This window comes from Pseudopipra pipra, chromosome 9 (assembly GCF_036250125.1).
Source record: "Pseudopipra pipra isolate bDixPip1 chromosome 9, bDixPip1.hap1, whole genome shotgun sequence".
Classification (NCBI taxonomy): Eukaryota; Metazoa; Chordata; class Aves; order Passeriformes; family Pipridae; genus Pseudopipra; species Pseudopipra pipra.
The window spans coordinates 19,671,968-19,692,808 of NC_087557.1; the positions used below are offsets into that span (position 1 = coordinate 19,671,968).

At 42.1% G+C, this 20,841-nt stretch overlaps 1 protein-coding gene across 14 annotated transcripts in view; it reads left to right on the top strand.

Annotated features, from left to right (window-relative positions):
- Positions 1-20,841, top strand: part of DOCK7 (dedicator of cytokinesis 7) — a 95,985-nt gene that overhangs the window by 49,937 nt on the left and 25,207 nt on the right. For 6 of the 14 annotated variants that reach the window (XM_064665013.1, XM_064665001.1, XM_064665002.1 and 3 more), the window contains exons 15-29: positions 3,463-3,580; positions 4,346-4,416; positions 5,195-5,333; positions 5,518-5,619; positions 5,891-5,977; positions 6,734-6,965; positions 8,280-8,444; positions 9,713-9,882; positions 13,618-13,710; positions 14,886-14,975; positions 16,003-16,098; positions 16,195-16,335; positions 16,480-16,593; positions 17,623-17,793; positions 18,536-18,675. In XM_064665013.1, coding sequence (XP_064521083.1) covers positions 3,463-3,580; positions 4,346-4,416; positions 5,195-5,333; positions 5,518-5,619; positions 5,891-5,977; positions 6,734-6,965; positions 8,280-8,444; positions 9,713-9,882; positions 13,618-13,710; positions 14,886-14,975; positions 16,003-16,098; positions 16,195-16,335; positions 16,480-16,593; positions 17,623-17,793; positions 18,536-18,675 — 1,929 coding nt within the window. The remainder of the gene's footprint in view (positions 1-3,462; positions 3,581-4,345; positions 4,417-5,194; positions 5,334-5,517; positions 5,620-5,890; positions 5,978-6,733; positions 6,966-8,279; positions 8,445-9,712; positions 9,883-13,617; positions 13,711-14,885; positions 14,976-16,002; positions 16,099-16,194; positions 16,336-16,479; positions 16,594-17,622; positions 17,794-18,535; positions 18,676-20,841) is intronic. The other 8 variants (XM_064665007.1, XM_064665010.1, XM_064665011.1 and 5 more) reach the window with 3 other exon arrangements.

Sequence of the window (20,841 nt, forward strand, 5' to 3'; positions counted from 1 at the left end):
AAGTTACTCAAGAAATAGCAGCTGGAGAACAGACATTTAACCAGGTTTACAGCTTGAGGAGCTCCTGCATGTCCCATGTGCTGCTTGTGCTGCTCGGATGTGACACTACCCTTTAGAAAGGTTTGTTTTCCAGAGGGGAAAGATAGTCAAAGTGCTCTGATGTCAAATATTAAAAATCACAATTAGCTGCCAAGCACTTTTCCATATTAATGCCAGGGCCAATGAAGTCAGGCAGTGAAAAACTCACTACAAAACATCACCTTTAGATGTCACAACAGTCACAGAGTCCATAAGGAAACCAGGACATAGGAAAACAGAGAGGGGAAAAGCTTCTGGCATGATTAAACCATAAGATTCAAGAGCTGTGGAAACCCAAGGGATAATCCTGCCTCTGAGGGCTGTTAGCCCAGTCAGGGAAAGATGTATATAACAAACATGATCCTGGAGATCTTTTGTGCACCTGGGTGACCCTGATTAAATGGGCTTTAAATGATTTTTATAGTAGGAATAAAGCAAAGCAAAAGGTCTCTGGGTTTTACTGAAAATGGAAATTTTCATGATAGTTAGGAATTCCCTCTTAAGAGTTAGGATCAGCTCTTAATGTTTTAATACCTTTATGATGGATTTTGCAAGATGGCTGCAATCACATTACATAAATGTTTAGAGGAGTGCCTGGTGCCATTATTTCCGTGGCTTGGGAAGCCTTTGCACTGTAGCAATTCATTTTATGGAAGTAGAAGTACTTTTGAGATCTGTTTGAGATAATAGGGTAAGCTTTGCATATATTTTGCATAGCATTTTAATAAAGGCTCCAGACACAAGTCCTTGGGTTTAAAGCTCCTGGCTGAAGCTTTTATTGGTAGAAATCAAGACATTTCTAATGTTCCTGTCAGCGTTTCAGTCCTCAGTCCCTTTCCATGGCTCCTGTAACTGTGCTTAGACAGGAAAATCTGTGACTTTTGCCTGTGTAGAGTAGACGACAGGCTGGGAGAGCTGGAGATGTTTAGCCTGGAGAAGAGAAGGCTCCAGGGAGACCTTAGAGCACCTTCCAGTGCCTAAAGGGGCTCCAAGAGAGCTGGAGAGGGACTTCGGACAAGGGCCTGGAGGGACAGGACGAGGGGGAATGGATCCTGCTCCCACTGAGTTGTCTCCTTCCCTCCCAGCAGCCAAGCCCTGACAGAAGAACTGCAAGCTTGGCTTAGGCTCAGCATAAATCAGTCCAAGCATAAGACTGCCTTTAATATAGGGATCCTGTAGCCTGGCTTCACAAATACCTTAAATCCTTCTCTTAAGCACTAATAATACTTAATAAAAGTTTTATGAGCAAAGTACATTTTAGAGTAAATTTTCATACCCATTTTCATTTTAAAAAGAACATCAAGGAGCAAATGTATTCATGCCAGAACAAAGTAATTTAGGAGAGTCACAAAAATGGCACAGGCCCCCTCTGAAATAGTACTAGAGCGTTGATTAGGCAAAGTGACCAGTGGGGATGGGATTCAAAAACTTAATTCACCATGAAGGACTTGAGAGGGAAGGAATTCCCACATGCCAGCTAAGCATATTCCTCTGCCTGGAGGGGTGAAGCAGAGGTTCATAGCCCTGCCCTGTATATCTGTCTGGATCTGTACAGCTGGACTGCTCTTAGGGAATTCCATAGGACCAGCGTTAGCCCATGTCTGTATAGATGGGACTGTCCATGGCTATCGGGGAGCAAATGGAGTTGCTGTCAGAACCAAGTCCTTGGGTGGGATTCATTGGCCAAAAAATTGACATCTGATGCCATTTCAGACAGCTTAGGGCAACCCCTCTTTCCAGCTGCTCCTCCAGGAGGGTCCTACCTCTAGCCCAGTGCATGTGTTTTGGATACCCACGGCATCTAAAAAGGGACCAGGTACCTTCACTGAGTTACCATCCTCCTGAGAATCCAAAAAAAGAGTATCTTTGTTTTCAGCCTCTTGTTGCCAGCACTCCACAGCAGCTGCTTTATTGTGCCTTAAATGTTGTCCTGCTGTGCTGCTCACTTCACTTTTCTGTACCCATCTGTTGTTTTCTGTCTCTCTGGGATAAGCAACAGTTGGAAACTACTTAAAAATTGTGTTCAGATCCACTAAATAGTTCCCAGAGGGGGACAGCAGGGAAAGGGGCCTCCTTTTCCTCTTGCCCTACAAACCAGGGGTATTAAAGAGCTGGTTCTTCAGTGTTTGGGTAAAGTGCAACGTGCCAGTTGTTTATTCCTGGCAGATAAAGGCAGCACATGAGTAGGCAGTGTGAGCATCCCTCTTGGATCCTGTGGTTGGAGCTATAGGAGCCAGGATGTCCAAGGGGGAATGATGCTGGTGGGGTGAGCAGGGCTGTGTGGGAGATGGATTAGGGATTTCCAGGCTCTTTTAAAGGTGTATAATAATGCATGTATTTTGGCTTGTTTGGAGGCTAAAGAAGGTACATTTCCTTTGAATAACTGAGTGTTGAGTGGAAAAGTTTTGGGGCTGTTGTCTTTTTTACTTTAAAAGAAGATACAAGGGACTTTCTCCAGGTCTAAATTATATGCTTATAAGGCAGGTGGGGACTTATAGTGGACAGTTTTGCTAATAAAGTGTGAATCCAACTTTCACCTTCTTGTCAAAGACTCAGTGGGTCTCAGAGGATGGAAAATACTGCAGAATTTTGCATCTCATTGCTGTTCAAGTAATCACAGACTTGAAGAAACAGAGCTGAAAGGGGTTTCCAAAATGTGTCCTCTGCCCAGTGAAGGGGGCTTGTCTATAAACCCATCTGGAGGGGTGTCTGCCTCACCTCTCCTCAGAAACTACCAGAAAATGGAGATTTCACACCCTCCCAGGCAATTTGTTCTACCGCTTAACTCTCCTTAGAGCTAGAACATTTTCCCTTGTGTCTGTCCTAAATCTCCTGTGCTGCAATTTCCTCCCATTACATCCTGCCACGTTCCCCGTGGATGTGATGAGCACTTTATTACTTTGGTCTCTGAAGGAGTTCTTTAGATACCTTGGAGTGTGGTCATTACCTGAAGCTACAGATACCCATTTAGTTTAATCCATTTTCAGAGGAGAAATGTAACCTGGAGTCATCATGATGTCAAGAGATTTAAAAAAAAAAAGAAAAAAAGAACAGGCCACAAGGAGGGGGATATTTAAGAGAAACCAGCTGCTTTGTATTGAGCAAATAAGTACCTCTCAGTAGTTTTATATATGATCATGTTTTCTTTCCACCTGAACTTCTGATATTGTAGAGTCACTGGGAAATTTTATGTATTTTTCAAGTACCTTTCTAAACATGAACTATTTCAAAATACGATGAGAGTTTAAAATTATGTCTTTTGATGTCTGAAATTAGGGGTCAAACCCTTCATTTTGACTCTTTGAGTGTTTCCACAGGGGTTTAAATAACAGCATTAATAAATGTGTGAACCCTCTCATCACTTGATGCCTTTGTGTCTTGCAGGAATCTACTTTATGTCTATCCACAGAGCCTTAACTTTGCCAACCGCCAAGGATCTGCCAGGAATATCACTGTAAAAGTCCAGTTCATGTACGGAGAGGACCCAAGCAATGCCATGCCGGTGAGGGAAGTACAGTGTGCTCTGTGTGGAAGGCAGGGTACACACTGAAGTCATGAAACCCGTGTTAGAGAAAACCTCACTGAAATACATTTCAAAATTACAAGTCTGGAGGAGTATAAAATTACAGTACTCCAGAGCAAAGAGTACATTTGTAGAGAGTTTGCAAAGTAGCTGGAATTTTAACCTGAGATTCTTTACTGTGAGGGTGGTGAGGCCCTGGCACAGGTTGCCCAGAGAAGCTGTGGCTGCCCCATCCCTGGAAGTGTCCAAGGCCAGGTTGGATGGGGCTTGGAGCAAGCTAGTCTAGTGGAAGGTGTCCCTTCCCATGGCAGGGGGTGGAACTGGATGAGCTTTAAGGTCCATTCCAACCAAAAGCATTCTGTGATTTTATGATTCTGTGTTTGCAGTGGACACCTCTTGTGTTTGGAACGGCATCTTTGCATCCATGCCAACAAAATTAAAGGTGACAGACTTGTGTCCAGGGCCAGAAGTGATCCACACTCAGTGAGGGTCTGTGGGAGGTGGTTGCATTCATCAGTTCTTCAGCCATATCTGTGTGCAAGTGTCACTGGGGTTATTAAAACTGTGACTCTTCCGTGACTAAGTAAAACATTGCCTGTAAGTGAAGGGGCAGGAAATAAGCAGATGTAGCTGTACAGATGCACACACTGGTAAATGGAGCTATAAATGTCTCTGCAGGACTACGGAACACATTCTTGGCACAGTTTTATAGGGAGATTTCTGTGTTTTTTCTCTTTTTTGCAGGTCATCTTTGGCAAATCCAGCTGTCCTGAATTTTCCAAAGAAGCATACACAGCAGTAGTGTATCACAACAGGTAAAACACATGACAGCTTGGGAAATGGCATGGCCCCATATGGAAAGTGTGATTCCACCCAAGGGAAACTTTACCAGTGTGGAAGTGAAGTAACTCACCAGTGACTCTTAGTGTTCATAATTTATCAATGAGTGCCTGGACAGCACTCACAGTGACTGCAGTGTCAGTTGATGCTATTTTGAGAATTTTGTGACAACTAGGAGCCAAAGTCTTTGTGTACAAACCAGCATTGTGTGATCCTGAGCACGTAGCCCAGCTCAGCAGATGGTCTGAGTACAACTCCTGGTTAGTAGTCAGGAAGATTTGTTATAAACTTATGTTAGCATGTGCTTGTTGTTTTGCTGGAACCTTTTAGACTTTAGTTACAAATAGAAACTACTTGGTCTTGAAAATAATTCCACTGCAGTTGGAGTGAGGACTTCTGAATCCAGCAGGAACATGTTAATGGGTTTTGTAGCTGTGCCAGGGAGAGGTGTACCACCAAGGAAAGACTCCTGTCCTGCAGGATGGGGTTGTGGCAGTCTCGCCCTTGAGAGCAGAGTTTATTGAGCAGTGTGGTTCAGGGTGCCTGTGTGAGGAGGGGGCTGCTGCCTGTTTTTTGTATACTAGAAGTTTTTCCAGTCCTCGGTGACTAGAAAGTGAAGTTCTAATCCCTTGGGATAGTCCATATACTCCCTTCCTTCCAGATTCTTTAACCAAGGGATTCAGTCCCAAGCATAAGGTAGTAAACCACTCTGTTTGTATGGATGACTCAGATGAGGCTCTGCTCTCTGTGCAGATCACCTGATTTTCATGAGGAAATAAAGATCAAGCTTCCAGCTACTCTGACCGATCACCACCACCTGCTTTTTACTTTCTACCATGTCAGTTGTCAACAAAAACAAAACACACCCCTGGAGACTCCAGTCGGATACACTGTAAGTGTCTTTCAATCCTTGTTTTTCGGCACAGGTTATATTCAAATGCATTCGTGGGCAGTTTCTTTAATATCACTGTCAACTCATATCCCACTGTAGAATTTGAGTATTTGGCAGTGAAGCCTGAAAAGTTCCAGAAAACCTTAAGAAATGTGTTGTTTTTGTTAATTCCTTCTCATTACAGTGGATACCGATGCTTCAAAATGGGCGGTTAAAGACGGGTCAGTTCTGCCTCCCTGTTTCACTGGAAAAACCACCACAGGCTTATTCAGTCCTTTCTCCAGAGGTGAGTTCATGTTCCTGCTGAAAAGCAGCAGAATACATGGGTTAAAAAGTGAGAGGATGTATGTGTACATATTTATGTGTGTGCATATGTATTTTCAACTCTCAGGTTATTTATTTATTAAATACTGTTTAGGCAGGTGTGTGTGCTCGTGTGTGGGCACGTGTGTGATCTGAAAAAAAAAAAAAAAAAGAGAAGAAATGGCAATTTCAAATAGAAAAGCCTTAGTTCTGCTTTCTGTTGAATCCTCACTTATTCTTTTATCAACCTGCAGGTTCCACTCCCTGGGATGAAGTGGGTGGATAACCACAAAGGGGTTTTCAATGTAGAAGTTGTTGCTGTGTCATCCCTTCACACTCAGGTAGATTTTAAGAGCAGTCATTGTCATAGAAGAGTTTGATAGTTTTTTGACAGTTGAAACACTGTCAAAGTTGATGCTGTGGAGGGTGTAATAATCACTTGTAGTGAAATTACAATCTCATTTTCAGTTCTGAGCCAGCAGACCTGTTTTTCCACATTCGGCTGTGAGTATATTTGAGAAGTTCTGCTTAAAAATATGAGGAGTTTGGCCATAATTCACAAAGGGTGAATGGCCAACAGTGTTTTCAGACCTAGCTGTTGTGTTTAATAAAACATCTCTAACATACAGCCCAGACATATAATGTTTTCTTGTTTTTCCTTTTCCCCTCTGCCTCTTGTTTCTCCCTGTATTTTCCATCTGTCTTTGATCTGAAAAGAAAGATGACAATCACTTTGTCTAATAATTTAAACTTTTTTTTAATTAATTCCCAGTGTGTCACTTGGATGGGTTTTTTGTGTTTTATTTGTGCTGTAAGTAGTAATGTGATTTTAGTGCATTTTTTGTCTGTTTTTATAAGGATATACAGTCTGTGGGTACTCTAGTTTTGCCCTGATAACTTCTGAACTAGAATTAGAATTAAATTAAGTTAAATATGTGGGCAAATCCCTTAGAGATGTTGAGTTTCTGCTAATTTTGTGAGATTTAATGGTCAGATAGAAAAATGAGGGTGAGAATCCATCCATGAGGTACAAATCTGTAGAAACTGGAATTCGTTTTGGAACTTCTTGCTGATTATTGGCTTCTTGCTTGTTGTAGGACCCTTATCTTGACAAGTTCTTTGCACTTGTCCATGCTCTGGATGAGCACATGTTCCCTGTGCGAATAGGAGACATGAGAATTATGGAAAACAACTTGGAAAATGAACTGAAGAGCAGCATTTCAGCTTTAAATTCCTCTCAACTGGAGCCGGTAGTGCGATTTCTTCATCTCCTGCTTGACAAACTGATCCTTCTGGTAGTAAGACCTCCTGTCATTGCAGGCCAAATAGGTATTTTATTTAAGTTTTATAGAGAATTACATCGCTGAAAGTTTGACACTTCCAATTTTATCATATTTATGTAGAAATAAAAAAGTCCATTTTTATGCTTTATTTTAGTGCCACTAATATACCATGTGTCTTCCAAATAAAACATGCTGGCACCTAAATCTGTAGTGATGTACACAGGAGCAATATTTAACATAAAGTTTCTGAGAGTGATTGGTAATTTTGATGTCCAAGTTGAGGCACCAGAAAGGAGCCTGGTTTTCAGGAGTTGGATGCTCAGCATGTTTCTAGCACTGGAGCCTGTTAAGGTGTCTCTCTCCTGACAATCAGAAATTAAGAACTGCAGCCTTACTAGTCACCTTGGAAAATCTGGAAGTAGGTAAGATAAGAAGATACAGAGGCTGCATATTCCTGCAGATCTTGTGGATCTGATACTGTCAGCATGAATAATCCCTCCTTTTGCTCCCTGTTTTTGTACTGCTCTGGCAGTACAAAAAATCTCAAGTTAAAGTCAGGGTTAGATCTTTAGTATTTAAAATAGCAGGTTTTGCTGATTTTTTGGTAGGAAACCTGAGTTTGGACATGATGGAATATAAGTATCTAAGACTACTTAAAAAATACTTGTGAAAATATTTCCTTAAATACAGCAATTATTTATTAATTTTGTCTTTCTGGGGAAGAATTTTGTTTGAACTTTTTTTTATATTTTAAAACTCTTCTGCTCTTTCAGTGTTCTGTATTGGTTTAGTTTGTGTGGAGCATTGAGGACGTTAGTGACGTCATTTTTTTTTAAATAAGGTTTACAGTCTTCAGCTACTTCATCCTTAATCTGTTTAGAATAGATTCCTGTGCTTGTTTTCACGTAGAAAAAAATGGAGATTTCTCATTTCCTCATGCAGATTTCTGTGCTCGTTTTTAGAACAATTTTTTTTTTCCAAACCAGAATGGAATAGTTCTTTTTGATCCAGTTTGTGTTTTGGCTTAGGCTTAAATGGAGGAAATAATTAACTGAGAAAAGGATAAGCAAAACCATGATCTTATTACCATTGCATTTGGTAACCAACATTGGGCTGATTCCAGAAATCAGCCTAAATATATTAAATTTGTTATTAATAAAATCACTGCAACACCTGTTCTCCTGTCAGGCTCTTTAATACATCTGGTTCAAACACCAGGCTCAGTTTTGGATGAGAAATACTTGCTAGACTCTAACAAGCTCCACCATTTCTCCTTTAGAAGGTGGACAAAAGGCACATTTGGGATTTTCTCATGGATCCTGCTGCAATCTAAAACAAACTCCTCACTTATTACTTGCAGTTAACCTGGGCCAAGCATCTTTTGAAGCGATGGCATCGATCATAAACAGACTTCACAAGAACTTGGATGGAAACCAGGACCAGCATGGCAGGAACAGCCTTCTTGCTTCCTATATTTATTATGTTTTTCGCCTACCCAATACCTATCCCAACTCACCATCACCAGGTACCTCTGTTTTTCATTTTATTTCAAGTCCCACTTTGTTAAAAGAAAGCAGAAAGTGTTTGCTGGCAGGTGCTCCTGAGCTCCAACTGCATGTCTGGTTGCCTGCCAAGCCCTGTTATTAATTTTCTCTTTGATCCAGTGTAGCTCTTTAAAAGATGAGTTTAATTACTGTGAGTCGTGTCAGAGATTTACCTATCTGATGATTTTAAATAACAGTGTCACTGCTGAAAGACTGTGAATTATGGCAAAATACTTGCTTTTTAGTTTTGTTCTGTAGCAGGTGAGTCAGAGTTGGTGCACTCTTGGCCTGTCATGTTTCCCAGTCTCCTTCACTAGTACTTTATGCTTTTATTCAGTTCCAGCAAAAGTTTAAACACTGGCAAAGGAGTGTGAAATACTTGTCTGAGCATAGGAGGGAAACAAATTAGTTCCAGCCCTGCTGAGAACAAGGGATATATCTGTATGGGAAAGAGGTGGTGTGAGTGACAGGCACAGAAAAACAGGCTTTGGAAGGACTGTTGTGCAGAGTGAGGAACCTCTCAGAGGCGTTGGGAAGGTTTTGCACTTAAAACTATGCCCAGTCCTTTGGTGGGTTTCGAGTCTGAGGTCTGGATAATATCCCTTTAGCTAAAGACATACCTCACCTCCTGCCTAAATCCTCAGGGAGCTTCCTGCTTCTCAGAGATCAGTGGATAAAATAGCTTTTTATGCCCATCCTGTTCTGCCTTCGAGAACTGGGCAGGGGAGAATCACAGAATATGTGAGTTGTAGTGGACCCACATGGATCAGCAAGTCCAACCCTCAGCCCTGCACAGGCCCATCCCCAAGAGTCACACCAGGTGCCCCAGAGGATCACTGAAGCGTTCCTTGAGCTCTGGCAGCCTTGGTGCTGTGACCACTGCCCTGGAGAGCCTGTTCAGTGCCTGACCACCCTCTGGGGGAAAAACCTTTTTCTAAGATCCAACCTAAACCTGCCCTGACACAACTTCAGGCCATTCCCTGGGGTCCTGTCCCTGGTCCCCACAGAGCAGAGATCAGTGCCTGCCCCTCCTCTTCCCCTCCCAAGGAAGTTGTAACTGCAATGGGGTCTCCCTCGGTCTCCTCTTCTCCAGCTGAACACACCGAGTGACCTCAGCACCTTCCCCTCAGTGGGAAGGCATAGGGGAGAATTCTTTACAGGCTGGTTATCCAAAGGGTTTGCTGTGTGAGGCAGGTGTGAAGCAGCCTGGGATCAGGGATGGATGGACTAACAGGATGCTCCTGTGCAGGTCCTGGTGGCCTGGGGGGATCAGTGCATTATGCTACCATGGCTCGATCCGCTGTGAGACCGGCGAGCCTGAACCTGAACCGGTCCCGGAGCCTCAGCAACAGCAACCCCGACATCTCGGGGACCCCGACATCGCCGGACGACGAGGTTCGCTCCATCATCGGCACCAAGGTACGTGAGCGCTGCCAGAGACCCACGGGAGCTTCACCACCTCTTATTTCATCCTCAAAGAAATAACAGGGAATGTTTTGTGATTTTTTTTCCTGTGAAAGATGTCCTGGTAGTCCCTTCCTAGACCTTTCGTCTCGGTTGCTGATGGCACTCCTGAAACTCCACTCCTTGAAAATAGTTGCTGATCTCTCTGACTTGTTGGACCCATCTTGGAGTGTTGCTGCCACAAGTGTGGTGCCTGGGGGCAAAAGTCCTTCTGGACTTGTTTCCCCAAGGAATGGGTTTACTGCCTCACTTTTTGCATGACCAGCAGCCAAATCCTGTGCCCAGCTGTGTTTTGTCTCCCCAGACCTTGCACTCTGTGACTCCACTCTTATCTCCCAACCCAAATCTCTTTCTCTTCCTCTGCATTCAGCACTGATGACTACTCAGATTTCTCTACCCCTCATGTGCAGAGCAGATATCTTGCACACAGCAGGAATATTCCTGGTCCCTGCATGGCCCAGAGGAGATTTGGGATGGTTGGTGAGAGCCACAGTTTGGGCAGCTGAGCTCAGTGTGAGTTTATGGTGTGCAAACTCTGCTCCCACACGAAAAAGTGACTTTCCAGTGTGGATTCAGAGCATCCAGCATAGTCATACCCTGGCTCTTAAGGACTTTAGTGTATCCATTTCCTGCAGAAGACCCTGGCTGTCCTGGTTATGTATGACTGCCACATATGTCCAGTTATGTATGACTGCCACAGTCCATACCTGAGCCCACAGTAGGTGAGATGAGCCAGCACAAAGCAGTGTTGGTAATTCCTTCCCCTGAGAGCAGTGTCTTAGCTGCTTTGGGGTTCTCTTTTTCTTTTTTTTTAATCTTCAAACTGCGATAACTTTGTCATGATGAGTCTATTTCCCACCTCTGAGCCTTCACTCTTCTCACACAGGGGAATTCCTGAGCCCTTTCAAAGAGCTGTTAGGATCCTTTGGAAGATCAGTGGGCAAGTTTGTTACTAAAACCATCAGTCTGACCAGGCAGGCTTGGCTTGGCTGGTCCTGGGTTTTACAAGAGCAAGAAAAACAGTTTCTCAAAGAGGTTAACAAATTTAAATTATAACAACATCATTTGCTGACCAAATAAGAGGCTGAAGAATTGTGGGTAGGCAAATTATTATTTCTTACATCAAAGTCTAGACTTAGAAGTCTTGAAATATTTTAAAGACCACTTCAGTATCTTGCTAATTAAACAAGCCTGACCTTTTGTGAAATGCCATAGGCACTGGTGTGCATATGGAATTTACCCAGGCTATCAGAAGTTTAACGTGTGCTGGCTTAGTGAATAATGTCACCATGCAAAATGAAGAGAGATTTTCTTCTAGAGATGTACTCCAGGCTTTAAAGAAAAACCTGTTCTGTGGGTAACTGTTGAGGGGAAAATTTTCTTTAGGGTAGTCTGAGCATCAAGAATTAACCTTAGTCTGACTATACAGACTTTTAGTTGAGTATAATTGTTTCTGCTTTTAATAAGCAAAAATGAGACACTTCTTGAGATGTTGAAATGAGTAAAAGGGTGCAAAAATTCCTGTTGTTTCTCCAAGTAATGCCTTAAGCACACATACCCGAATAAGCAACCTGCACTTCAAATTAGCATCTATCACAGGAGGTTTTCTGCTTTAAAACAACTTAAACAGTGTTTTTTTGTCGTTTGAGGGAAGTCTTCAGAGTCTGGTCTTGTATCAGTTTTTATTCTAATGTAAGATATTTATAGGTTTGGTATACGTGCTTAAAGTGTCCCTTATCAGCTTCTTACTTAATTTTGAAAACCCTTAACAGGGTTTGATAGATTTCTGTTTATTTTCATAGCAGAGGTAGGTTTTAGGTCTGTCACTTGTTTTGCCTTTGTTTGTGAATTGAAGCCATGTAAATTTTATTCTGTACAAAAGTAAATTTATTAAGGTTCTAAAAAGACCTGTGGTGAGATTTTATGGTTGAAATGTTGGAGATGTGCTGGGAAAAACCAGAAAACATTGTGGAGCTTCATTGCTCTGACGGTGGATTTTCACAGACGTGTGCTGTGTTCCTGCACAGATCCAGCTGCAGGTTGAACCCAAGGGACAGAACAGACTTCAACAGCAGCTTTGTGAACTTTTGAGTGACTCTCCCAAGCAATAAGAAGCTCTCGTAGTCTTTTATTTTCTAAAGAGGAAAGAGTCTTTCCCTTTCCAGATTTTTACAGAATGACTTCTGCTTCTGCAAACACAGTATATGTTTAATGTTATCCTCAGAACCAGAGTGACATGATAAGAAATCCTGAGAGCAGAAATATGAGGGGGATAACGGCATTTTTAAAATTAGACTTGATTTTACAAAGCATGAGCTTAGTTCAGCATTCTGCAAAGTCCTTTCGACTTTAAATCACTGTGAGCAAAATAAAGCATGTTTATGGGTCTGAGCAGGGCACAGAGCTTTGATTTATTTCTGCCAAAAAGTAATTGAGATTAAAACACTCTCCTTATGTGTTCAGTATTTTTTTTATTGGACATCTTAAGCAAAATTACAGCATTGCTGAGCTCTGCCTAGAGGATGGCTCACTGGATTAATGGTTTGAATCCCAGGTTACAGCTCTCACACTGGGTTCAACCTTGAGGTGGATTTTAGTTTGCTGGGAGAAATAGATTAGGCTGGGTGGACTTTGCAGCTGGTGATAATCACTGTGATGAAATGGGCTGCACCTTTGCTTCATATATTGGGAAAAAGCCCTAAGCTGGCACAGAAATTAGGATGAAAGCTCTCACTCAGATGAGGGTTGTGAAAAATCAGTGTGTGTAATTCATAAGAAATTGTCTCTGTCAGAGCTGGTTCCTGGGACCCAAGAATGTCCACTGCATTCCTCTGAGTATTTCTGACTTGGGAGCAGCCTCAGTGACAACACAAATTTAAGTGTTTCCTTCTCTTCTTTCTGAGTGCCTTGAGAGCAGAAAAGAGCAGAGAGGAGGGATCCACAGTAATTTTGCCCGCATGATCCATTGCAAGGGTAGAATTTGGAGTAAAACCTAGATTGAGCTTTTAAAAAGCAGGAGGACTTTTCAAATATTTTGCTTGGCAACGCAGTTTGGTTCCAGAAAAGGTATGTGCTTTTTCCTCTCTTTGCCACAGTGCCCAAAGGAAATACCTGAGTGTCCATGTGAAATCCTGTCCATGGGGTTATTCTGCCAGCAGTGCTGGATTTTCACTCCATGAATAGGAAACCGTGTGAGGGTTGACAATCAGCCTCTTCAAAGTTTCTCAGCATTTCCATAAGAGTTGTAGAGTTTATAAACTGTGGGCTACCCTAAAGGTGCTGGAAACATCAGAGAGCACCCTTTGCAGTTTTCAAATCTAAGCATCAGTTTTCCTCTGTCACACTGTAAATCTTGGCTGGCTGCATGAGAATGTGTTTAAACTGATCAAAGGAAAAACGGGATTTTTCAGGAGGAGGATAGTTTTTGAATGTCAGTCGTTACAGATAGGACAGGTTGGACCAGAGCTGTTGACAGTTTTAATGTGGTGTATGTATGTGAGAGATAAAATCATCCTCTGGACTAAAATGTCTCAACAGGCACCTGAGAATTCAGGCTGCTCTCACAGTTCTAGTTGCTGATGTGTTTGCTGTGTACCCACTTTGATTGCTTTTAAGGACTGAACTTTGACTACTGTATGGCAACATGTAATATTTCTTTCCTTTCCCAACTGCTTTCTATTACATGCCCAGGGTTTAGACCGCTCCAATTCCTGGGTAAACACTGGTGGTCCAAAAGCAGCCCCATGGGGATCCAACCCCAGCCCATGTGCAGAGTCAACACAGGTGGTGTCTTCAGTAGAGGTTTTTCTGGCTTTGTTTTCCGTGATGTTTCCCTGTAGAATATCTTCCTTTCAGTGTATATTCCAGTTTTGGTGGTTCGTTTTTGTTTTGTTTTGTTTTTTAATCATTATTTATTTGAAAACTTTTGAGTTTGATTTATAAATTAGCATCTTCTCTCCCACCACCCCACCACACTGCATGAAAAACCTCCAATCGCGTGAATGTGTCCCCTTCTTTCATTTCAGTGGTTGCTGGTCTGTGAAATGTAAATGCTGTGACTGCTTTTGTTTTCTTTTCTCTCTCTCACACTAGTTTCAGCTTCAGGTGGAGCACATTTCTAAGTGGGAACATTAATCACAGCTTCATAGTTTTGTCTGTTTGCCATTTCTTTTGATGTCGTGAACCATCTTGCCATTTTCATCAAGCATTTAGTGCTCATCGTCCAGTAATCCTTCATGACTGTTTGAGTGGAATATTGTGAACCAAAATTGATTATCACATGTCAAATTCTCTCTTAAAACATGTAAATTTGAGCTTCTGGAGCCAGTGACTTGCTAGGGCCAACTGTATCTGTTCTGTGTTGCAAAGTATGAAAACTTCACGGCAGCTTCAGTCAGAAAAAGTTGATTTAGCCCCTGTTGCCTGCTGCTCTCCACTGCATGGTTGCCTTGAACGTACCTCTCAACTGTACCTCTTTTTCAGTTTATCAGCCTTCCCAAAATATTTAGTCTGAGTTCACTTGCTCTTATGGCAAATTGTTTCCATCAGGAGCACAACTTCAGTAATTTTCTCCTTCTCTGTGCCAGCAGCAGCACTGCTGTGCAGTAAATCCCCCTGTTCTTGGCCTCTGGTAGATTGAGAGGTATGGGCTGAAATTCCAGGTATTACCTTCCTGATGCATGTTGATAAAATACAATGATGGAAAAGTTTCATGCTTTGCAGCATTGTCTTTGTGCATAAGAACATGCAGTTATTTAAATAATCTGAAAAACAGATTGTCATTTTGTTTAAGTCCAACCTGTAAGTGAGTAAGAGTTTGAGAATGCTTAAAAAGGTGTAAAGGCAGTAAAAGCCTACAGTTGGAACGGTGTTTTTTTTGTGCCTTGTCCTTGAGCTGCAAAACCCATCCACGGCAAACTTTAATGTCCTGTCATCATTCATTCATCTCCACTCCGTAGGCTACGGATCGAAGTTGTAATCGTATGTCTTCGCACACTGAGACGTCAAGTTTCTTACAAACATTAACAGGACGATTACCAACTAAAAAGGTAGATTTCAGTGAAGACAATTGATATTGTGGGGCAGGGAGGTCAAGTAATTCTGAAAACATGATGCAATCTATTCTTTTATTTACAGCCCGATTTTTTTTTTTTTTTTCCCCCGAGGTCATTAGGAACTGCTGGTGCTTAACACCGCTGAATATCCAGGCTGAGTGATTATTTGGAGTTGAGTTCGGAAGAATTAAATGATCAGGAGTAGCTTGTCTGATTTAATGTCCATAGTGTTTGCAGCCAGTTTATTACTGGCTTTCAAAAAATATGAACAGCAGTGTCTAGACATGTAAATGATGCATCTTGTGTGTAAAATGATAATGTACTGGATGGCCAGAGTTAGGGGTGTGCGCTGAGCTCAGTTATACAGGTGTGAATCCAAAGGGACCAGAAAGGGAATGGGAGTCACTTTGAAGGTGAACTCCCTTAGAGGAGATGAGATCCTTCTAAAACAATGTCAGAAAGGCAAAACGCTTGAGTTTTTGTGTAATGAGAATGTGGCCACTGCCACTGTCCAGTCTGTGGGTTGGTTGTCCCGAGAAAAGAAATCAAAAAGCTGTTTGAGCCCCATGTTTCTTTCTTACTGTTTCAAGTCCTTTCTCACAGTAAATCTACATCTTTGTACAAATCACTTTATATGTCCACTTTTTACTCCTTTTTCCTGCGAAAATCAGACCAGGCAGAAAGGTAGACCTTTTAAACTAAACTAATTTGAGCACCAAACTTTTTTTTATTTAATTATTATTTTTTGAGGGTGGGTGGAAAATTCGTTTGACACTTGAAATTCAATTCTGGAGCGAGACTCTGTGAAATGTTTCTCACATCACATGTCATAACCTCATCCCTCATCGTTAGCTGGGGATTTCTTTAAGGAGTGCCACCACTGCTGTCATGTTCCAGTTATTTAGTTTGCTTAACTCATTGTTTGCCATACTCCCCATGGACCGTGCTGACATTTCTCATGTGGACTGTGTTGTGAGCTGCTCTGGAGGCTCGGGCTAACTATGGGTTTGAATCTGTGTAGCTTTTCCACGAGGAATTGGCCCTACAGTGGGTTGTGTGCAGCGGGAGCGTGCGGGAGGCAGCCCTGCAGCAGGCCTGGTTCTTCTTCGAGCTAATGGTGAGCAAACTGCAAACCCCTCCTCATGCCTTACAGCTCCTAGTTTTAAACAGAAATGACAACAAACTGGCTCTGCTGTAATTTATATTCCTGTAGGTGAAGAGCATGGTGCATCATTTGTATTTTGCTGACAAACTGGATGCGCCAAGGAAGAATCGTTTCCCCGAGCGTTTCATGGATGATGTAACTGCCTTGGTCAGCACAATTTCTGGTGATATAGTCTCTCGCTTTCAGAAGGTAATGGCAAACAATTAAACTGAGCCCAGCTCAGGGCTCAGGCACCAGCCCTCCCGAGTGTTGTTTGGTGGTGCCTTGACCAGGAATGGTTTGAAAACACACAGTGTTCTTCGTTTTCTTTCCCATTTTTCTCCTTCTCTCTAGGACACAGAAATGGTCGAACGGCTCAACACCAGTCTTGCGTTTTTCCTCAATGACCTGCTGTCTATCATGGACAGAGGATTTGTTTTTTCTCTTATCAAGACCTGCTGCAAACAGGTGAATGCAGATAAACATTATGACTTAACTGTGAACCATAGCATAGCCTGTTACTCTTAACTTTTCTTTGGACAGCCGGTAAAATATGGACACAGAATTCTGCTATTCAGGTCTTTTTAGAGCAAGCAAGGCATTCTCAGAGGTGATTTAGGGTTTATGCCTCTCTGATTACACTCTTAAATGTGAATTAGGAGTCACTCCCTTGAGTGAATGGACACGCAGCAGGAAGGAAGAATTACTCCCTTTGCTCACCACGTTCCTAGTAATTGAATCAAAAATTAGTGGGAGCTCAGAGTGTCATGGTTTGTCATTGGGTCTCTCAAGGACACAGTGACCCTGTATGATCATATTGATCACCAAGCTCCCCTTCCACCCTTTGGGGGATGCAAGGTCTCCTCCCACACAAGGTGGGCTCTTTATTTGCAGTGTGACAGGGAAAATCACCCTGAACCACAAAATTTTGTTTGACTACAAACATCTGTGCTGACACTGTGTACAGAGGAGATAACGAGGTATCAGTGGGACTAAGAGTAATTTTTGCTGCAGTCTAAAATATTTATGTCAAGAGCAAGAACAGGAATAGCATTTGAACTTGTTACCTACTGTATATATACTATATAGTTTATCAGCCAACCTGCATCTTTGACCTGTTAACGCATCACACTGTGATCCTGCTTCTTACAAGGACCTGCTGAAATCAGTAGGATGTGGGTATCACAGAATCACAGAGTGGTTTGGGTTGGAAGGGACCCTAAAGATCATCTAGTTGGAACTCCCCAGTATGTGAAATACATAGTTCTTCATTTGCTTATGTAAATATAAGTGTTATATACAGTCAACTGAGGTACATGTCATTGAAATTTAATCTGTAGCAAAAGAAGTGGTGTGGATGTGACCATTTAATGATACCAAGCTCTTAATTTCTTGCTTTAGAAGTGTTTTTGGGGAGCAGCAGTGGAACAGGGGGCTCACCTTTCATTTATACTCTTGTTTGGTGCTAACTGCAGTGTTATGGGCTAAACTTTCCAGGTGTCTTCAAAGCTGTATTCCCTAACAAATCCCAGTAACCTGGCATCTTTGAAGCTGGACTTCCTTCGCATCATTTGCAGCCATGAGCATTATGTCACCTTGAATTTACCCTGCAGCTTGCTCACACCACCTGCATCCCCATCACCATCTGTGTCTTCAGCGACTTCTCAGGTACTCTGGGACCAGGTTCTTTGTGGGAATACAAGCTGAGCTTGGTGCTGAGACTAAAATCATACGAGACAGTTGTATCTCCTGTATTTTCAACCCCTCTTGCTCATATTTTTGAAGGTGTTTATCTAGAAATTAGTTTTTTCTGCCACGTAGGTTTTGATTTCTTTTGAGCTTTTATTTTTGAAAAAAGATTGTCCATATCCTTGTCCTGGTAGTGACTACACACTGTCCTTAGGGACCTGGTCCCCTCTTTGTATTAGACAAACATAAATGAGACTTTAAAGAAAATGCTTTGTCCAGAGTTACTCTTTTCTGAAAACATAAGGGTCTTCTGAGCTCATTGTAGCTTAGTACAGGCCTGCTCAGAAAAAGTAATTTGAATTAGTGTGTCATTCAAATGGATTAATTAGTTGCAAAATCACATAAACTAAATCAAATTAAAGCCTTCTTCAGCCTGAATAAGAGCATCCCTGAGTTAAAAGTTTAGCTAATCCACTTTTAAAGGTTACTTGGCTTAACTTCCCTAAGGCCTGCTCTGAGGGGAAAGCAATAACAACAAACTGAATTAGTAGAAGGGTTAATGAGCTGGGATGTAATGGAAGTAGATGAGCCTAGCTCCAAACAAAAACGGGAAGAGGTAGTTTATGTGAGACTGTCTTTGATTCTGAAAACTGCTTCTAATGTATTCCATAAGATTTGACTCTGTGTTCATGGTGCAATTTCTGAAACTTGAATTTTTCAGAGTTCTGGGTTCTCCACAAACGTCCAAGACCAGAAGATTGCAAATATGTTTGAACTGTCTGTGCCTTTCCGCCAGCAGCATTACTTGGCCGGGCTCGTGCTGACAGAACTGGCTGTCATTTTAGATCCTGAAGCAGAAGGGTAAATCTTTACTTTTTTTTTTTTCCAAAGACTTTTCTGTCATTCCAAGCAAATGGTGGGTTCAAAGGAAGTACTGGCATAGCCAGAATTTATTTGAATTTGCAAGCTATGATAAGAAAACAGTTCTTAAAGAATCTTCATCTTTCTCCTTGCCTCTCGTGTTTCTTGCTTCCTTATCACTGACTTTGTAAACATGATTTCAGTCACATTTTTCCAGCTGAGAAGGGCAAAAGGTTCCTGCTGGAGCCCCCAGCTGCCACCAGGGCACTGCTGGATCTCTAAAAGGAAAATAGCTTTTCTCAACTGTAACAAGAAAATAATTTTCAGCATTTAGGAAGCCTCTGTTGCTGGTGGTTTTAAATGTTACAATCTATTTTGCCTGTGGTTCTGCCAGCTCTTTTTAACCATAAATTATGCATTGATGAAGCCCCTGTGGGTTACATAAATAGACAAATAAAGTCAAGCATACAGAGTTTGTCGGTGACTTGCCTGGCTTGTGCAGCAAATAATTTTCTGAAGTATCCCATAGCCTGTAGTCCTGACATCCAGTCTGTTCCTGTGTTATTTAGGGCTATATTCTGCCTTGCCTCTTTAAAATGGGTTGCGATGGAAATTATTGATTGCTTCCACAGCCTGAAGTTCTCTAACAGGCATTTTTCTCAAGGTGGACTCAGAAATATCAGCCGAGTCGACAAATGCTGATGATTCATGGTTAATTCTGCCCCTTTACCAAGAGGTCTTGGGAGTTAAACATTCATTCTGTTTCCTCTTGGAGAAGAAAGCGATGCCATAAATTAGAATATTTTCCTGTATATATACATAACACACTGCAGTCCCATTTGTTTGGTCTGAAATGGAAAAAGCAGCAAATCTTTACCCACCTACACAGTCTGCAGAAATCCTTTTTGTGCCATATGGAGCATCCTGCTTAGAAATCAGATGCTGTTCTCTGACCATGTTTGCCCTTGCTCTTCACAAACTTTCTGTTTTCATCTACCTATCTGTTCTCTATCTACTTACCAAGCACTTATACCTGGCCCAGGATAGTAATTTCTGCCCAGTTGCACAAATGAACTTGCAGATGTCCACTGGGGAGACAACTCCTCTCTCAAACCTTATTTAGCCAGGAAAAGCCCCTGATACCATCTGCATATGCATTTAGAGCAAAGCTCCTGAATTTTGCAGGAGACATATACCTGTAACACATTTATTTTTTATTGTTTTCCAGAATAACTTGTAATTTCAAGTCTGTTGACTTCTCCAGCTTCAACTCTCTCCATTTGCCCTGATAGATCTGTCATGTAAAGTAAACCAAGCCTGTTCAGATCTGCTCTTCCCTTGCCTGTGGAGACTTTTAACAGTCCTACAGTATCATCAGCAGAGAATTCAAACTTGCTTTCCATAAAATGTTTTGGCCACCATTGGAAAAAGCCCAGAATTGCTACCAGTTCATTATCCTGCAGCAGGAGTTGGAGAGGGGTGTCCATCTAGTGGCTTATTGTGTTACAGATCTGCCTTAGGTCTTGATAGGTGATCTAGATTAAATGTGTTCAGTTTTTGGTCTTTTTGCTCTATTAGCAAGATATATTAAGTTGTAGCTCATTTTATAAGAACTCTTTGGATTGAGTTGGACAGAAAAGGTGTCAGTACTCTGGTCCCTGAAAGTGTGTGTTGGATGGATCCTTCTGTGTGAGGGGCTGTGCAGTGACAGGGTACAGTACAGTCCTCCACAGCATATTTGATTGAAAAACAGGACAAACAGAACATGCAGGTGAAGGAATCTGTGGACTGGGACAGGTACAGAGAGCGAGTCCAAGCAGCTGGGCCTTGATCAGGTTGTCTCTGCAAACACTGCAGTGGTGCTTTGGTATTGACTCACAGTGCCCACATTGTCCATCTTGGCTGATGTTCCAGAAGTGAGAAAACCAGAATTCGGCCCTCAGTGACGAAGTCAGTTTTCCAGGTGTACGTGGGTGTTAACAGGAATTCAGGCCAGGGCTGAGATAACAGAGGGGATGGTGGGAGGGTGGCAAGATCAACTTATTGCATTATCAGCCAGGAAGATCGGTGGTCTGGATTTCCTCCTACCCACTATGGATCAATCCACCATGGTGCCTGCTCTGTTATGGAAAAGTGACAGAGAAATCCATATATCCTTAGGTTTGA